This window comes from Dipodomys merriami, unplaced genomic scaffold, assembly GCF_024711535.1.
Source record: "Dipodomys merriami isolate MVZ:Mamm:240054 unplaced genomic scaffold, mDipMer1.0.p SCAF_5, whole genome shotgun sequence".
NCBI classification, from domain to species: domain Eukaryota; kingdom Metazoa; phylum Chordata; class Mammalia; order Rodentia; family Heteromyidae; genus Dipodomys; species Dipodomys merriami.
The window spans coordinates 25984974-26002844 of NW_027206068.1; the positions used below are offsets into that span (position 1 = coordinate 25984974).

The following is a 17871-nucleotide window of genomic DNA, read 5'->3' on the forward strand; positions in this document are numbered from 1 at the left end:
TGAATGGTAGCAGATAACTTCCCTTCTTTTCAAGAACATCCACTTACTGGTATACATGAATGTTTATTTCTTCCTCCTGTCAATCTTACTCCTATTTCCTATCTTATATTTCTTATTTTAATTTTTTCTTATTGAAGATATAAACATTGAAATTCCTTCAATCTAATCAAAACTTTAAAAAGAGAGTTATTGTACCTAAATTTCTCCAGATAATAGTTTACACTTTCTATCTTCACTTTCATTCTATTAATTTCTCAACAAGCTGTAATCTATTTTTTACCTTTCTATTGAAGTTGTTCTCATTAAAGTATGCAATGACCTACTTCTTTTATTTATTTATTTTTTTTGGGTCCAGTCGTGGGGCCTGAACTCTGTACCTGGGCGCTGTCCCTCAGCTCTTCAGCTCAAGGCTAGCGCTCTACCACTTGAGCCACAGCACCACTTCTGGCTTTTTTTTCTTTTTGCTTATGTGGTGCTGAGGAATCGAACCCAGGGCCTCAGGCATGCAAGTAAAGCGCTATACCACTAAGCCACCTTCCCAGCTCCTGACCTACTTCTTAATTGCTAAATCCAATGTATGTTTTTCAGTTTTTATCTCATGGGCCTATCTGTGTTAGTTAAAGTAGCTACTGTGAGGAGGTATAATATTTCTTAAGCAGAGATTCTCATTAATATTTTACATTTAGAGTAGTCTATAACTTCTGATAACATCATCATTATTATTATTTTAATAACTTTCTTTGGGAGAACTCCAAAGTAAGTTATTTGTAAAGTCTCTTCCATTTTTATAGCACACAAAGTCCCTGAAGTACTGTAGTACTTCTTACAATTGTACACAGGCAATATTAAGAAATGCAGCCATCTGTAGAGTTGAGGATTGCACAAAATGTAGCAGATTGTCTAAGTAAGCAATATTTTGGAAAAATATATCTAAAGAGAAAATTTTCTAGTTGGGAACATGTTCTTTTTGATTATAAATGTTCATGTTTAGTAAAAAGAATTTCTACTAGAAGGTATAAATCAGAAGTTTGATAAGTAATAAATTTATTCAACAAGTAAAAATGTTGAACTGTCTCCATTAACACTAAAGCTTCTATAGGAAATCTGCTTCTTTAATTATCTTTTTTTTTTGGGGGGGGGTCCAGTCGTGGGGCCTGAACTCTGGGCCTGGGCGCTGTCCCTCAGTTCTTCAGCTCAAAGCTAACGCTCTACCACTTGAGCCACAGTGCCACTTCTGGCTTTTTTCTTTTTGCTTATGTGGTGCTGAGGAATCGAACCCAGGGCCTCATGCATGCAAGGCAAGCGCTCTACCACTGAGCCACCTTCCCAGCCCTTTAATTATCTTTTCTAAGCTTTTCCCTGTTATTTTCTGTTGTATTTTCTAAATAATAATGTTATTTAAAAACCTGTTAGGTTATAGTACATGATAGAAACAAAACAAACATTACCATTTTGAACTCTGAAATGAAAACATTTCCCTTTGTAATTGGGTGATTTTCCCAGAATAATCATAAATGTGCTTTATTGTTCTCCATAGTTCTCATCACTTTCTAAAGTATTTTATTATTTACCTCGTCAGACATTCCTACTGTCACTATCACCAGCCACCAGAATGTAAGCCCATAAGACTTACAGTGTTCATGGCCATATCCTCAGTGAGTAGATGAGTACCTGGCACACAATAGGGCTTCAATAAACGAATGGAAAGGAAAGGAAGAGAAGAAGGGGAGGGAAGGGGAAAGGGTGACAGGCAGTGAGGAGCAGGCAATGTCCTTTTATGAAAACTTCAACACTTCAAAATATTTTATTGATGTATGCTTGAAATAGCTAGCAAGGATATCTCTTTTAAATGTCAAAAATGTGTTATGCAATATTAGTCTCTAAAAAAATCTCAAGGAAATTGTTCATAAAATTAAGAGACCAACTGTGGTACTTTGGGAAAACAAGAGTGAATAAAAAGTATCATAAGAGATAAAGATGTTTAAGATTTAGGATTTTGAGAGTAGAAATATTTTATGTTATAATGAGGATACTTTGTTTCAAAGAATCTTTCCACAGATAAGTAATTATTCATTATGAAGGGCATTGTTTGCAACTTTGCATCTAATGCATCACATTAACCATGCAATCAAGGTTAATAGCACCATTCTTTTTTTAAAAATATGTTTTTATTGTAAAAATACTGTACAGGGAGGTTACAGTTACATGAGCCAGGTAATGAGTACATTTCCTATCAAGCATTGTTGTACCCTCCTTTGTTTTTCCCCTACCATCCCTTTCCTCCCACCTCCACAACTACCCCCCTTCCACCCTAAATTGTAAAGTTCATTTTTCAACATAGTGTCTTGTGTATCTCATTGTTACAATGGGTCGACCTGTATCCCTATTTAAGCATTTTGTTTTTTCCCTTCCCCTCCCCAAATTAGAGAAGTGTATATACAAGATGCAGGGCACCAACATCAAATACAGTGAAGACAGGTTATATCATGGGGAGGAACATACAAAGAAAAAAAAATCACATGTTACATTATAAATATGTTAGAAACAATAGCAAGAAAGGAAAAACAAGTTGTGTCCCTATCTTGGGGTTCATTTCACTTAATATCATCTTATATGGTACATAGCTTTTGACCTTTTCTGCTTATCCCAGACATATACTAGTTATTGCAAATAAGGGAAGCCATGGGACCTATGTTTCTTTGGGCCTGGCTTCACTTAATGTAATTTTTTCCAAGTCTTTCTGTTTCCTAACAAATGGGGCAATGTCATTCTTTCTGATGGAGGCATAGAATTCCACTGTGTGTGTGTGTGTGTGTGTGTGTGTGTGTGTGTGTGTGTGTGTGTGTGTGTGTGTGTGTGTGTGTGTGTGTGTGTGTGTGTGTGTGTGTGTGTGTGTGTGTGTATTATATATTATATATCTCACATTTTCTAGACCCACTCATTTACTGTGGGGCATCTGGGTTGGTTCCATATCTTATCTATGGTAAATAATGCTGGAATAAACATAGTTGTGCTGGTAGCTTTAGTATGTCTTGTTTGTGATCATTTGGGTAAATGCCCAAAAGTGGGATTGCTGGGTCATAGGGGAGCTCTATGTGAAGTCTTTTGAGGAACCTCCATACTGCTTTTCCAAAGTGGTTGAACAAGTTTACACTCCCACCAACAATGCAGTGGGGTTCCCTTCTGTCTACATCTCCTCCAGCAAGATGCTGCTGTTGTTCTTGATGATAGTCATCCTGACTGGGGTGAAGTAGAATCTCAATGTTGTTTTGATTTGCATTTCTTTTATGGCTAGAGAGGTTGAGCATTTCTTCTTGTGTTATTGACCATTCTTATTTCCTCTTCAGAGAAGTTTCTCTGTAAATCTTTAGCCCACTTATTTATTGGGCAGTTGTTTCTTTGAGGATTTGTTGTTGGGGGATTTAATTTTTTGAGTTCCAAGTATATTTTAGATATGATACTCTTATCCATTGTATGGCTAGTGAAGATCTTCTTCCAATCAGTGGGCTTTCTATTGATCTTGCCAGCTATGTCCTTTGCCAGGCTGAAGCTCTGCAGCTTCATGCAATCCCATTTGTCCAACCTTTCTTTGATTTGTTGTGTTTCTGGGTCTCTATTAAAATTTCGTCTTGTGTCAAGGAGACCTAGGGTTTCTCCTATTCCTTCCTGTAATGTTTTCAGGGTATCTACTTTGACATTGAGGTCTTTGATCCTTTTGGCGTTGATTCTGGAATAGCACCATTCTTAAGTAGTATTAGGCACCAAGAAATGGACAGCGTCCTTTCTAGGATAGATTTTATTGAATTTTTGCTCATGTTGGCCTTGAACAGCAATTATCCGGATCTCCATAATTCTTCCTTCTCTGCTTCTTGAGTAACTGGTATTACAGGTGTTTGCTACTTTGCCTACTCATTTTTTTAAAATAAGCATTTATAAGCTAAATGAGAACCTGACATGAAGTACTTTTAGAAAAGTAGCTAATGATGTGTGTTTAGATATGAACCACAGGTCCACTTCCGGCTTTTTTCTTTTGTTGCTTATGTGGTGCTGAGGAATTGAACCCAGGACCTCATGCATGTGAAGCAAGCATTCTACCACTGAGCCACCTTCCCAGCCCAGACCTTTCCTCTTTTTTAGTTTTTTATCTCATGCATTTTCTCATAGTGATAGAAAGTTATCTGATACATGATAAAGTTGGACATGAAAAAAACAATGTTACAGAAATGATTATCTTAGGATATTGCGAGAACTGTGAGAGTTCAGAGAGCTGGGTACCAGTGGCTCATGCCTGTAATCCTAGCTTCTTGGGATGCTCAAAATGGGAAGATCAACATTCAAGTCTAGGCTGGACAGAGATGTTAGCAAGACCCCTTTTCAAACTACAGCTGCATGCAGTAACACACCTCTTATCCCACACTATAAAGAAGGCTGAGATTAGGAGGGTGAGGAGGTATACTAGGTACCAGGCCAGCCTAAATAGAAAAATCCATGAAAAAACTTTTGGAAGCCAGACAGATAGCAATTGTTTGTGGTCCCATTGATGTAGTCTACAGTAAATATAGAATAAAGTCTACAGTAAATCAGTATTTGAAAGTAGCTGTGTGCAAAACTGCATGACCCTCAACATTTGACTTTCATATAATTTGTGTTGATATGAATGAAGTATGATATTATTTATTTATTATGACAGATTCTAACATGACCCCTTATGACTCTCTGTATTTGGCCTATGTCATCTGTTCTCCTTGAATAGAGGCAGGACTTTTTGTCCAACTTACAGAACATAATGAAGGGAAAGTCCCTGCTATGATTTGGTAACATAACATTTTAACTTCTGTCTTGCTATCAGCCTGGCTCTGTTATCTTTTTGTCTTACACATTTTAATGAAACAAGCATCTGTGTTAGAGAGGCCCAAATAGCAAAGAAATAAGGATAGATTCCAGCCAACTGCAAGCAAGGAACTGAGGCCCTCAGCTCAACATCCCATAAGAAACTGAATTCTGCCAATAACCACATAAACTTAGAAATCGAATCATCCTTAATGTAGCCTCTAACTGGAACTCCACCTATGACTGACACCATGATTATCTCCTGAAGCAGAGTACCCCACTAACTCATGCCTGGATTTCTGAACACAGAAGCTAGGAGATAATAAAAATGTATGTTGTTAAAATGAGCAGCTATGCTATGGTAATTTGTTATTTGTTAGATAACAGAAAATATGTCAATTATCTCACAGAAATAATACATTATTGGCTTTCTTTACTTTAATCATCTTAGTAAATTAGATATAATACCTTCCAGTTTATTAAAAACTGATACAGATAGGAAAAGAAATGAGCTTGAAATAGGTAATAGTCTACTTAGAAAAGAAACAACTAACTTACTTACAAAGGCTAATTCCCTCAGGCCAAGACATCCAAAGAGTATAACAAGTTCTGTGAAAATATGACTGCAACCTATACTATTTCTTCCTTCTGAATTGCTTCCCTCAGATATCCATATAGCTTATGTCTTTGCTTCATTAAGAGAGGTTTCAATATATGAAATAGTCCTCATCACTCTTTCCTCTAAACTTTATTTTTCTTCCATGCACATTGATACTTGACATTTAATAAATGGTAAAAATTATAGTCTGGTTCTGTTGGTTTAACCAAATCCCTAAGATTGAGTGATATGGTTTAAATATGAAATGTCTTCATAGGTTGAACCCTTGGTCCCCGACCGGTAGTACTGTTTTGAGAGGTAGTAACAATGTTAGGAGGTAAAGCTTACCTGAAGAAAGTAAGTCAGTTGGAACATGCCTGATCCCTAGTCCCTTTTCCCTTTCTCTGCTTCCTGTTAGTCTTGAGATGAGTAGCCTTTTTACTTGCTCCCAAGGCCCCAGATGCTATGGAGCCAAGGTCTATAGACTGAAGCCTGACCCAGTTTCTCAAGTGCTGGGATTACAGACACTCGTCACCATGCCAACTACTGGCATTTAAAAAAAAGCATCACTTGAACACATCTTCACCCTGCAGTGTTGGGTAAATAAACTAAATTGTAAGATCATCGTTATATGTAAAAAATCATTTATTTACTATATTTTATTGCTTTATCATTGTCTAATCATGTTATTATTTTACTTGCCAGCATCTGTGTTTTTGAAACAAGCCTTTGAAGGAGAATACCCCAAATTATTACGTCTTTATAATGACTTATGGAAGCGTCTTCAACATTATAGTCAATATATCCAAGGAAATTTTAATGCAAGTGGAACTGCTGACCTCTATGTTGACCTACAGCACATGGAAGATGACACACAAGATATTTTCATTCCAAAAAAGCCAGATTATGAGTATGTTTATTTAATTTGCCCTGCTGCCATTTAAGAATTTTTTTTTAAATTTTCATTGTAAGTTAGAAATTTGGAATATACTAAGCTCTGAATATTTGTACTTATTGTTACTTATTTATATACTTTTTAAAAGAAAATTTTACGACTTTTTACTGAAGGAGGCATACTTCACCAGTAAATGAACATTCAGGTTCCTGGTAGAACCAGTTATAGTATAACACTGAATAAGGAAATTAGAAGATAAGAAATTAATATATTTGGTCATTGTTTTTAATTAATAGTTTATTGTATTTGTAATTATTATTATTATTTTCTTGCTAGTCCTGGGGCTTGAACTCAGGGCCTGGGCACTATCCCTGAGTTTCTTTTGCTCAAGGCTAGTGCTCTACCACTTGAGCCATAACACCACTTCTGGCTTTTTCTATGTATGTGGTACTGAGGAATTGACCTCAGACCTTCATGCATGCTAGGCAAGCACTCTACTAGTAAGCCACATTCCTAACCCTGTACCTGTAATTATATCAGATAATATCATTATTGATAATTCACTGGCATAAATATGACAAAAGGAGCTGGGGAGATAAATTTTACACTGGGATAGTTTTTTAGTCTGTGTATTAGGAACAAAACAGCTTATAAGCAAAAATACCTTAGATCCACTTGGATCACACAAGTATGTAACCATAGTTAGGAATCACACTGGCAACTAAAATACCAGCTCTGTAAACTCAACCCAGTTGGGTTTCTTCCAGAATTTAAATGGAGTATTTTCATATTTTTGTTGGGACACCAGATTAAGTGATTTCCTACAATATTTTTCTTTAAACACTAGAATTATATTTGTTGTAGCAAGGCTAGCTAAAGGAGTAGCAAATGCTTTTCATCTGCCTTATTAAAGCATTGTTGTTTGAAGGCAGCCTAAGTACAAAAGCCTATTAGACTGTATCTCTAAATTAACTTGCCAAAGGCAAGACTCCAAGCATAGCTCAAGTAATAAGGGGCCCACTATTCAAGCAAGTCAAACAAGCAGAATTTCAAACCCCAGCACTACCCCTCCCACACACACACAAAAGTATTACTTTGTTTAAATGAATGGTCAGAGGTGGTGATATAGTCAGTGGTGGAAAAAAACAACTGAAGTGGGAAAAAAAGCTAACTTTATTTCATTTGGTGAGACTCCCTGTCACTCTTTGGGGACTAGATTTGGTGAAGAAGTTGACGAGGAAAAGAGGGGAGAACTATATGCAACTCTTCCAAAAACAGAACAAAACATGAAAAAAAAATGAACAGACCTCAGAAAATATGGGAAACCATTAAATTCACTGATACGTATATAACAAGGCTACCAGAAGGAGAAAACGAAACAGAATGAAAAAGACAAATACTCAAAGAAATAACTGAAAGCTTCCCAGATTTATTGCATACCAATCAATGATGTACACATCCAGAGTGCTTAATATACTCCGAATTGGATTAATGGAAGAAAAAGTCAAATGTTATTTGACAAATATCAAAGACAAGGAGCTGTTTCTGTGGAGTTTTAGGAAAAAATCCTAAAAGCAGCAAAAGAAAAAAACAACTAATCACTGGAAATTACTTATAGTAATATTTATAACTCACTTCTCAGCAGACACAAGGAGGCCAGAACATGAACTAAAATCAAGAATGGACAATTTGGTGCTAGCATATCTGACTTTAAAATGTACTAGAAAAAGTTTCAGGCTAACAGCAAGTATTCCCAGATTTAAATTGACATTAACAAGAGCAGCAGTAAATATAATTGAGAAATTTTAAAAGACATAAGCACTCATTTTCTTCTCTCAGCTGACTTTAAAACAATTGTATAAAACATACTGTATTGTTGAGTCTGTAACATTTAGAAATGTAAAGTATGTCTAATGTATGTGCCAATAACAGCACAAAGGAAATGAGTTGGTGTAGCAAATTTGTAATGACAGATGATAAAGAAATAATTACAACAGTTTATTGTTAGATTTATGATATCTTATATATATCTATATCAATAATACCATGAAGATAAAGTATTAGGAATAAATTTAACAAAGAAGTACTGAACTATACCCTGAGATTTTTTTTTCTTGAATGAAGTTAAAGCAACAACAACAAAAAGAAAACTAGCCTATACTTAAAAATTGCAAACTTTAACTGTGTAAAACTGTCAGTAATTCTCCCAAGTTATTTATAAATGAGGTAAATCCCTATCAGAATCTCTAACTTTTAAAAAATAAATGAACAATTCTCATATTCATACGAAATTTCAAGTGACCCAGAATAGTAAAACAAAACCTTAATAAAGTGAATTCAGACTTCCCAGTTTTAATGCATCCTTAAAAGCAATTATAACATGTTTTGAGTATTAGTCAGGTGGGTTTTTTTTTTTTTGTTGCTATGACAAATACCTTGAGAGAAGTAATTTAAAAGAGGAAAATTTTATTTTGGCTTGCGATTGCTGAGGTTTTAGTGCATAGTTGGCTGGGCTCCATTTGTCTAGGCAAGGCAGGAATGTAATGGAGGCAAGATAGGGTGGAGAAAAGTTGTCCAGTTCAGGCAGCCAGGAAGCAGAGGAGAGAAATGGCATGGGACAAACAATTTCTTTGAGGGAAGACCCCAATGACCTATTTCCTCCAGCTAGATCTCACCTCCTACTTTCTACCTCTTGCTATCATAGTATGAATCCATCTAAGAATCCATTACCAAGTTCAGAGGCCTCATGATCTAATCACTTTCCAAATCCAAGTGGCTAGAATTAAGTCCCCATGAACCTTGGAGGTATATTTTATATTCAAACAATAGTAGTTTGTTACTGGCACAAAGATATAGACAGGATTGAGAATATTAAAAAAAATGATGTTAAGCTGATTTTCAAAAAGTATAAATATCATTCAGTATAGGTGTGTGTGTGTCTGTGTGAGTGTGTGTCTGTGTGTGTGTGTGTGTGTGTGTGTGTGTGTGTGTGTGTGTGTGCGCGCGCGCACGTACTCCTACGTGCACATGCCCTTGCACCAGTCCCGGTCTTGAACACAGAACCTGGCTCTGTGCATGAACTTTTTTACTCAAGGCTAGTATTTTACCACTTGAGCCACAGCTCCACATCTCAATTTGTGGTGGTTAATTGGAGATGAAGGTCTCATGGACTTTAAAGTTGGGGCTGGCTTCCAAACTCAGTCTTCAGATTTCAGCCTCATGAGTAGCTTCAATAATTGTTGTGAGCCACCAGCACTTGGCACGAATAATCATTTTGATGAATGGTGCTCAGGCAACCAACAACCACATCTGGAAAATGGAGTTGGACCTTTACCTGACACCATGAGCAAAAATTAACTCAAAATGGATTTTCAAAACTCTAACTGTATAATAATAAAATATGAAACTATTTGAGGGCAACATACAGGCATATCTTTATGACTTAGGATTTGATATAGGCTCCTTAGATATGACACCAAAAGCTTATGTAACAAAAGATAAAATGGATACGTTAGACTTCATCAAAATTAAAAACTTTAGAGTCTGAATCTTGCTCAAGTGGTTGAGTGTCTGGCTAATAAGTATAAGATCATGAAGTCGAACCCAATACTAGCAAAAAATAAAAAGTAAAAAAACTTTTACCATCAATAATGGTGGAAAATATTTGGGCATATATATGTCAATGGACTTGTGTCTGAAATTATATGACTACCTCTTCCAGTTCAACAGTTACAAGACACATTATTCAAATAAAAATAGACAAACCACCAGGATAAACATACTTCAGAGAGCATAGACATATAGTCAATAAGTCCCAGGAAAACACTCAACATTATAACTGGAGTTTTTAGGAAAAGCCCTGGTTCTGAGAGTTCCAACTGACCCAGGCTTGGCCACTCATCCCAATTAACCGGTTAGAGTAGAATATGAGTGAATGGCTGAGAAAGACATTTCATTGAACACAGCCATAAAATATGTGTGCTATATCCATAAAAGGAATATTATTTGTCTATAAAAGGGACTTCAGTGAGTTATCAATAACATGTATGAACTTTGAAAACATGCTAAGTGGGGGGAAAAAAGTTCAGTCATAAGATCCATATCCTAGCCAGGTGCAGGTGGCTCACGCCTGTAATCTTAGCTATTTATGAGGCTAAGACCTGAGGATCTCGGTTCAAAGCCAGCCCAGGCAGGAAAGTCCTGCTTTGAAAAGAAAATGAATTCAAACCATCAGGATAATTAGAACTCTGAAATGGATGGCTATTGATAAAGAACAAGAGACTTGTAGGTCTTACAAAGAGGATGCTGAGAGGAAAAAGTTATGTAACTCTAATCACAATAAAGCCAAAGAGTGAGTTTGTTGAAATAAAATCTAGCACTCTCATGGTTATACAGACTTATTCTTCCCTTGTACAACATCTTGTACTTCTTTCCTGTTGCTTACTTGCTGTGTTCCTCTGGCTGTGTGGCAAACACAGCCACATACAGACTTTTGTCAAGGCCTTTACATTTGCTGTTCTCTCCTCAGAGAAAATTCTTTCCCTGAAAATTTGTGTAACTTGTTAACTTTTTTTGCTTTAGGTCTCTCACTAAGGTGTTCCCCACCTCCCTCACACACACATTCTATCTAAAATTGAATAGAACACCTGGTTTTCTGTTTAATTTTCTTACAACATTTATTTTTACCATATTCCATTTTGAACTTATTAAATTTACTTGTTTTATGTACATCTCTTTCATTAGCACGTAAAATTTCCAAGACTGTGGAACTTCTCATTTTCCTTCTTCTAGGAAATACTTGGTGAATTGTAGAGATCTAATAATAATGTGGGAAGAAAAGCAATAGAAGGTAAAACTATATGAAAAGTTACCTTTAAACTTAGGAATCTTAGAGGTAGAGCACTTCAAAATGATTGGCTCAATTTCGGAAATTCCATAGCAAAACCAAAGGTAATTGTAAATGAAGACATCCAGCACAGGGCAAGATTTAGAAAAGTTGTATGTTTTGACATTGTAGTCTAAGGATCCATGTAGCAGATTAGAGAACAAGAAGTGCTTACATTCAGGGCCAAAATTCTGCACAAGTGGGAAAAGGCTTCTTAAAGTCAGTAGATGATAGAAACTGACATACAAATGACATGTAAAGATGTGGCATGAACTTTATATAGTGAGACTGCCACAGGCTGAATTACATACTAGTTTTTTCTGCCTCCATATGGTCTTTGTGTCTTCATCTAATATAGAAATCATCATAATTTTCACTTTACTTGTCCCTCCCCCTTTTCACTCAAACACTCTTAAATATAACACTCTTAAGTCTTATCTTCCCATTGCTTATCAAGTGCCTGGTGTGTAGTATTCTTGGTAAATATGTGTTGAATGAAACACTTACGAATGAGAAAGTATTGAGATAACTGTGGAATTAGGATGTAGGAGCCAAGAGCATTCTGACCTCTAGGCTTGTCAGTTGACCAGAAGGTGTAGAGAAGAGAGAGAGAGAGAGAGAGAGAGAGAGAGAGAGAGAACACAAAGCCATTGCCAATAAACCATGTTTCATATATATATATATATATATATATATATATATATACACAAAGAACAGGCCAGATGTTGTCATGGTTAACTTATAAGATGAAGGGGAGTTCATCTTTAGGGAAAAAAAAAATCAGTAGGAGGCCTGGTTGAGAGATTGTAGAGAGGAGAAGTGAAAAGACACAAAATTAATGACAGGAGTAAGGAAGCAAATGGGAATAAATGGTTGTATACATTTGATAGTAATTGTCAAGGAAAACTTTCAGATCTAGGCATTTGACAGCTGAATAAGGAACTATACAGAATGAAAATATGGGTAAAAAGGAAAGAAGTGTTTCAAGGGTTAAGTTTTATTTAGTAGGATATTATAAAAACAAATTAGCTTAGAACTCCAGTTGAGAGCATTTATGTGCACGTAGGAGTTTCACAAATACTTTTTATTTTGTCCTCATTCTTGTTAATGCCACAAGGAGGGGAAAGCAAAACAGCCTAGATCTGTACCTTTCCCTCTCAGCCAGTGAGCTTTGTGGAAGATGGCAGCTGTGGGTGAAAAGGGTTGAGCTAATGGAGCAGGTCTCTGCAGGTTTGTCTCTCTTGGTATGCTTTGGTACTCTATAAATAGGATTTGCTAACTAAAAAAGCCTCTAATAGAATGAATAGGCTCTTACAGTATTTTTTAAAATTAGTTTTAGGTAACAGACAATACAGTAGGTATTGGTACATATTGTATTACATTTATAGCTAGGACTTAGGCACAAATTAAAAAGCTTGATCCTTAATAAATGTTCTCTTATGAAATGTATTTGTAAATACATTTATACTCTTTGAAACATTTTTTCTTTATCTTTAATATAGTTACATTTTATTGGCTATAAATATTTTAAAGGTATTTATATTTCTATATATTTTTAAAAACTTTTATTTAAAATTTTTATTCCCACAGTCCAGAAAAGGCTTTGAAAGACTCACTTCAACCCTATGAGGCTGCCTACCTGTCAAAATCCTTATCTCGACTCTTTGATCCTATCAACTTGGTTTTCCCCCCTGGAGGGCGTAATCCTCCTTCTTCTGATGAACTGGATGGCATCATTAAAACCATAGCAAGGTATGTATTTTTTGTATAATGTCATACTATAAAAAGCTTGCTACCTTTGTTAGTGATGTACAATAGCAGTACCTTTCAAATTTATCTTAGATTATTCAAGTAATTAGGCCTGCAATTAAGTCAAGAGTTTTACAGTGAATGAGTGCACACATAACATTTGAGATTCCAATTAATGAGACCATTTACATACAGTCTAAACATAGTCTTAATTGTTCTGTTTTTTTGCCAAATATTCAGAGTAAACCTACCTATTCATACTGTATTAAATTCCTAATATTAAGCAGAATAGTAAGAATAGAAATAATTTACAGATTAAGAAACTAAAACAGAGGTGAATTTTGTTTTATCTTAGGCCCAGAAAGTACTTCATAGCAGGAACAGAATTATAATCCTGATTAGCCTACTTGTGCGTGCTATTTTAAGCCTTCTGAGTGAATGTGACAGCTTTTAAAACTAAAAAGGGAAAGTATCCTAGCAAAAGTGCCTCCTGAATTCTTGCAGACAATGTAATTATCCACTGCCTTAGAGATACAGCACAAAGTTATCCAGATTAGTTTTTAGTTCAGACTATCTCAGTTACTGTCACAGTCAACAAGTTGTCACGGCAATCAGTGTGTACATGGTGGATGAATATTTTGAGGAATAAAAATAGTGGGTTGGCACTGTAGGACTAAAGTGCAGGCTGTAGAGTACAGATGTGAAGGTAGTGATCTGAATCATGGAAGAGTAAGACTAAAAAGCCACAAACAGGTGTAATACATGTCAGTATATCTTCAGCAGAGAACATGCCTATCAAAGGTCTTAGAGTGACCAGAATCTTGGTCCTGAAACTCTCCACAAGTATGCTGACTTGATAAAATATTTTGACTCTGGAGTTTTTATGTTGCCTTTTTAGTGTACTAGTGATAAAACCTGTCCTACATCTGTTTATGTGGACACTAAAGAGATAGCTATTACATTCTTTTATGAAGCTGGTCAGTGCTATAATCAAATGTAGAGTCTGAAGAATTATACACATGCCAATGAGTATATAGGCTTTAAAAATTAACAAAATTTTCTCAGGACTGTTGAATGGACATTTTTGTTACAGTATACATTGATATTGTTTGAAATGCCTTCAGTTTCTTTAAAAGTAATCTGAAGTGAGATAATTCAGAAATAATGGTTTTCTACCTGTAAATGAGATTTTATCCAGTTTCTAACTCCTGTTACCTACCCTTTCTTTGGTCTTCACAAAAATTTGTTGGTAGGTTTTTTGGTGTTTTGTTTTTTCAATCTAATGTCATAATTAATTCACTGTTGAAAAATAAGCACAACACGTACTTTGAAAATCCGAAATTTTAAAATTGCAAATTATAGTTCATATGCTTTTGATATATTTAAAAGGTGACTCTATATAAAATAGCATGAATTGGCATAATTTAAATAGAAACTGAGTATCTTTATGTAGCATGTGTAATATTTTTAGCCCATGTCCTCCAAGTCATCATTTCCATTCAAGAGCTGTCATTTCCTTGCAGATGTCTGTGATATGCAGTGCATCTAATTGCACTTATCAGTATTAGCAAAACTGCTGCTTTAAAAATCTGTACACAATTTACTCTCTTAATCACAGACTGGATCCACCCATGACATGCTTTTATTAATGGGAAACTGGTCATTAACAAAGCTATCTCAGTGCATTTTTCCTAATGCTGAATTTAAGGAGAAAAAGTAAACAATACAACTAGTTCTTAAAAGCAATCAGTGAAATTTATAAAAAGAATCATTTCATTCTTTATTGGGCTTAGGTTTTTATGTTACTCTTTCATTTTTGAGGCATTATGTGCTCATAATTGAAATCTGTTTTTGTTTTCTTCAGTGAACTAAATGTGGCTGCTGTTGATGTGAATCTCACATTAGCTGTGTCCAAAAATGTAGCAAAGACCATCCAGTTATACGGTGTAAAGTCGGAGCAGCTTGTAAGTGGTATCCCATAACTAAATTTTTTTTTTAATTTTTTTTTTATTGTAAAGATACCATACAGAGGGTTACAGTTAGATGAGTGAGGTAATGAGTACACTTCCTCTTGGACATTGTTACCCCCTCCATTGTTCATAACTAAATTTTAGTGATTCCACTTAAAATGACCAATTACACAGTCTTTGATTAACCATAACTAATGTTATAATAAACAAAGCAGTCTTTTTAGCTATATCAGAGTTTTTCTAGTTGGCTCTGTTATAGATTGAGTCAAAATCATTTGTATAAAATTATTCTTGGTGGTAGCTGTATTATGAGACAACTGCCTATTTCAGACTGCCTATTTCAGTTTTAGTGAAAGACCAAATTTTGTTTGTTCATTTAGTGCTGTCTTCCATGCAGTGGTCCATGTAGTCTGGACAAATAATTTAGAGGCATCTTTTCTTTAAACCTAGTCATACTGAGACATGGAGACTCCTGGTAGCAATTAGATGACTCATTTTTTTTCTCCAATTTTATTTTTAGATACTTTATTATAAGGTTCGTTGCTTGTAAAAAAGATGGTTTATTGCTATAAATAAAATTTAGTATTATATCTATTAGAGTTTAATGTAGTTAACTGATAATGCCAGGAAAAATAGTCTATATGAGTTGTACCCACCAGAAAACAAATACTATAAGGAAGAGCCAGCACATGGCTAGAAAGGATTTTGGTGAAAGCAGTTAACTTAATAGTAGCAAATGTTTAAAAAAATCAAAATGTATTTTCTAACATGATTAAATACATGCTCTTAATAAATAGTTTATAGTCTCAAATTAGTCAGACCTACTTAATCTACTGCGTTGAATATTTACTGAAATTACTGACTTCCTTTTTTAAAAGTAGAATTATATACCCCCCCCCAAGTAAATTCACTTTTCAACTTTCATTTTCATGTTTTAGGAAAGTATGAGCATTAAATAAAACCATAAGGAGCATATATCCTTGTTTTGTAAATATATTATTGACTAAATAACATGTTGAGGATAATGTTCATTTCTTGGTTATAAAGAACACTTTCTACTACTCTAGTATTTTTTTATTTTTATTTTTTGTGAACACTCTGTACAGAGGGGTTACAATTACATGGGGAGGTTAATGCGTACATTTCTTACCAAGCATTGCATCCTCCTTCTTTGTTTACCCTTTACATCCCTTCCCAGCCTCCCCCCTTACTCTAGTATTTTTTAACTTGGCATGTGATTTGTTTTTTTTTTGTTTGTTTGTTTTTCCAAGGACCAGGGTTTGAACTTGGGCCTTGCACTTGGCAGGAAGGCACTTTTCCACTGAGCCATGCTTCCAGGCTTTTTTTTGCATTTGTTATTATTATTTTGTTTGCTGGTCCTAGGAGTTGAACTCATGACCTGGGAGGCTGACCCTGAGCTTTTGTACTGAAGGCTAGTGCTCTACCACTTGAGCCACAGCTCCACTTTTGGCTTATGGTAGTTCATTGGAGATAAGAATCTCACAGATTTTCCTTTCAGGCTGGCTTTGAACCACGATTCTCAAATTTCAGCCTTCTGAGTAGTTAGGATTGCAGATATGAGCCACCTACACCCAGCTTGTGCTGGTTGTTTTTGAAATAAGGTCTTGCTTTCTGACAGGCCGTGTGTCTGGGCCATCATCCACCTATTTTAGGCTTTCTATCTTTTCTGGAGTGACGGACACATGCCACCAAACCCAGATATTGGTTGAAAAGGGTTCTGATGTACTACTCTTGTGTATGAATGGCAATCCTCACCTGAGATTTGGAAGGAAAGCTAAATTTTTAAATAGTGTGTTTGTTTTATGATTAAAAATTGTAAGCCTCTAATACACATATTGACAGAAATCAGATCATTAATAGAATCTTCAAATAGTAAGGTAAAAGAAAGCTAGAAATGTAAAGACAGCATGCTTTTCAGAAAGGGTGACTTAAAAATACAATCTGAAATAGAATGTGCAAGTTTCTAGAATCCTATTTATTTTACTTAAGACTGGAAGTTTCTTGGCTACTGAAACTTTTTTGTTTTTGTTTTTGTTGGTTATGGGGCTTGAACTCTGGGCTTGAGTGCTATCCCTCAGCTCTTCAGCTCAAGGATAGTGCTCTACTGCTTGAGCCATAGCGCCACTTCCAGTTTTCTAGTGGTTTATTGGAGATAAGAGTCTTATGTGGAGATAAGAGTCTCACGGACTTTCCTAACCAGGCTGGCTTTGAACCATGATGCTCAGCCTCCTGAGTAGCTAGGATTACAGGCATGAGCCACTGGCACCCGGCTACTGAAATATTTTAATAAACTTAATTGCAGCTTTAATTCACATCAGGAGAAAGGTTCGCAAAAGGGATTTTCAAGGTGATTTTTAATGTCCTGGGTGCCATAGAGTATAGCAAAAACCTGCATAAAATACATTTGTATGCTTGTAGTAACAAGTTAGAAATTATTTGAAGTATTATACATGTATTTTATCTCCTAAGGTTTTCTTATTAGTAATCAAAGCCATGTATCATATAAATGTAAATCACTATAAGATGAATCCTTAAATCTGTTTTTTGTGTGTGCATGTAGCTGCTTTCTGTTGTGTTTTGTATCTGAGACTGAGTCTTACTATATAGCTAAAACTGGCCTGGAACTCTCCATCTTCCTATCTCTGGTGAAATTAGAGGGATATATCACTTTACCTGGCACCTCAGAGAATCCTTTCTTAAGGATAGGATGAGCTCACAGAAGAATTTACCATTATTAAGGACTTGCAGTGACTTGAGGGTTGTATCAAGCTTTGCATATATTATCTAATTTCACAATTCTGTTGTTGTAAAATGGAAATATTTTGCTACCAGTGCACAATGTGGAAACTGAGTCAGAGAAAGAGTAATGATAGGAACAATAAATGCTACTTAAAGTAGAATGTTAGAGAACAATGGCTGCAGT

General features: G+C 35.4%; 1 protein-coding gene across 1 annotated transcript in view; it reads left to right on the forward strand.

The window, feature by feature from the left end:
• Nucleotides 1-17871, forward strand: part of Cog5 (component of oligomeric golgi complex 5) — a 207024-nt gene that overhangs the window by 136210 nt on the left and 52943 nt on the right. The window contains exons 12-14 of the mRNA XM_069996235.1: nucleotides 6134-6338; nucleotides 12799-12960; nucleotides 14822-14921. Of these exons, the coding sequence (XP_069852336.1) occupies nucleotides 6134-6338; nucleotides 12799-12960; nucleotides 14822-14921 (467 nt within the window). The remainder of the gene's footprint in view (nucleotides 1-6133; nucleotides 6339-12798; nucleotides 12961-14821; nucleotides 14922-17871) is intronic.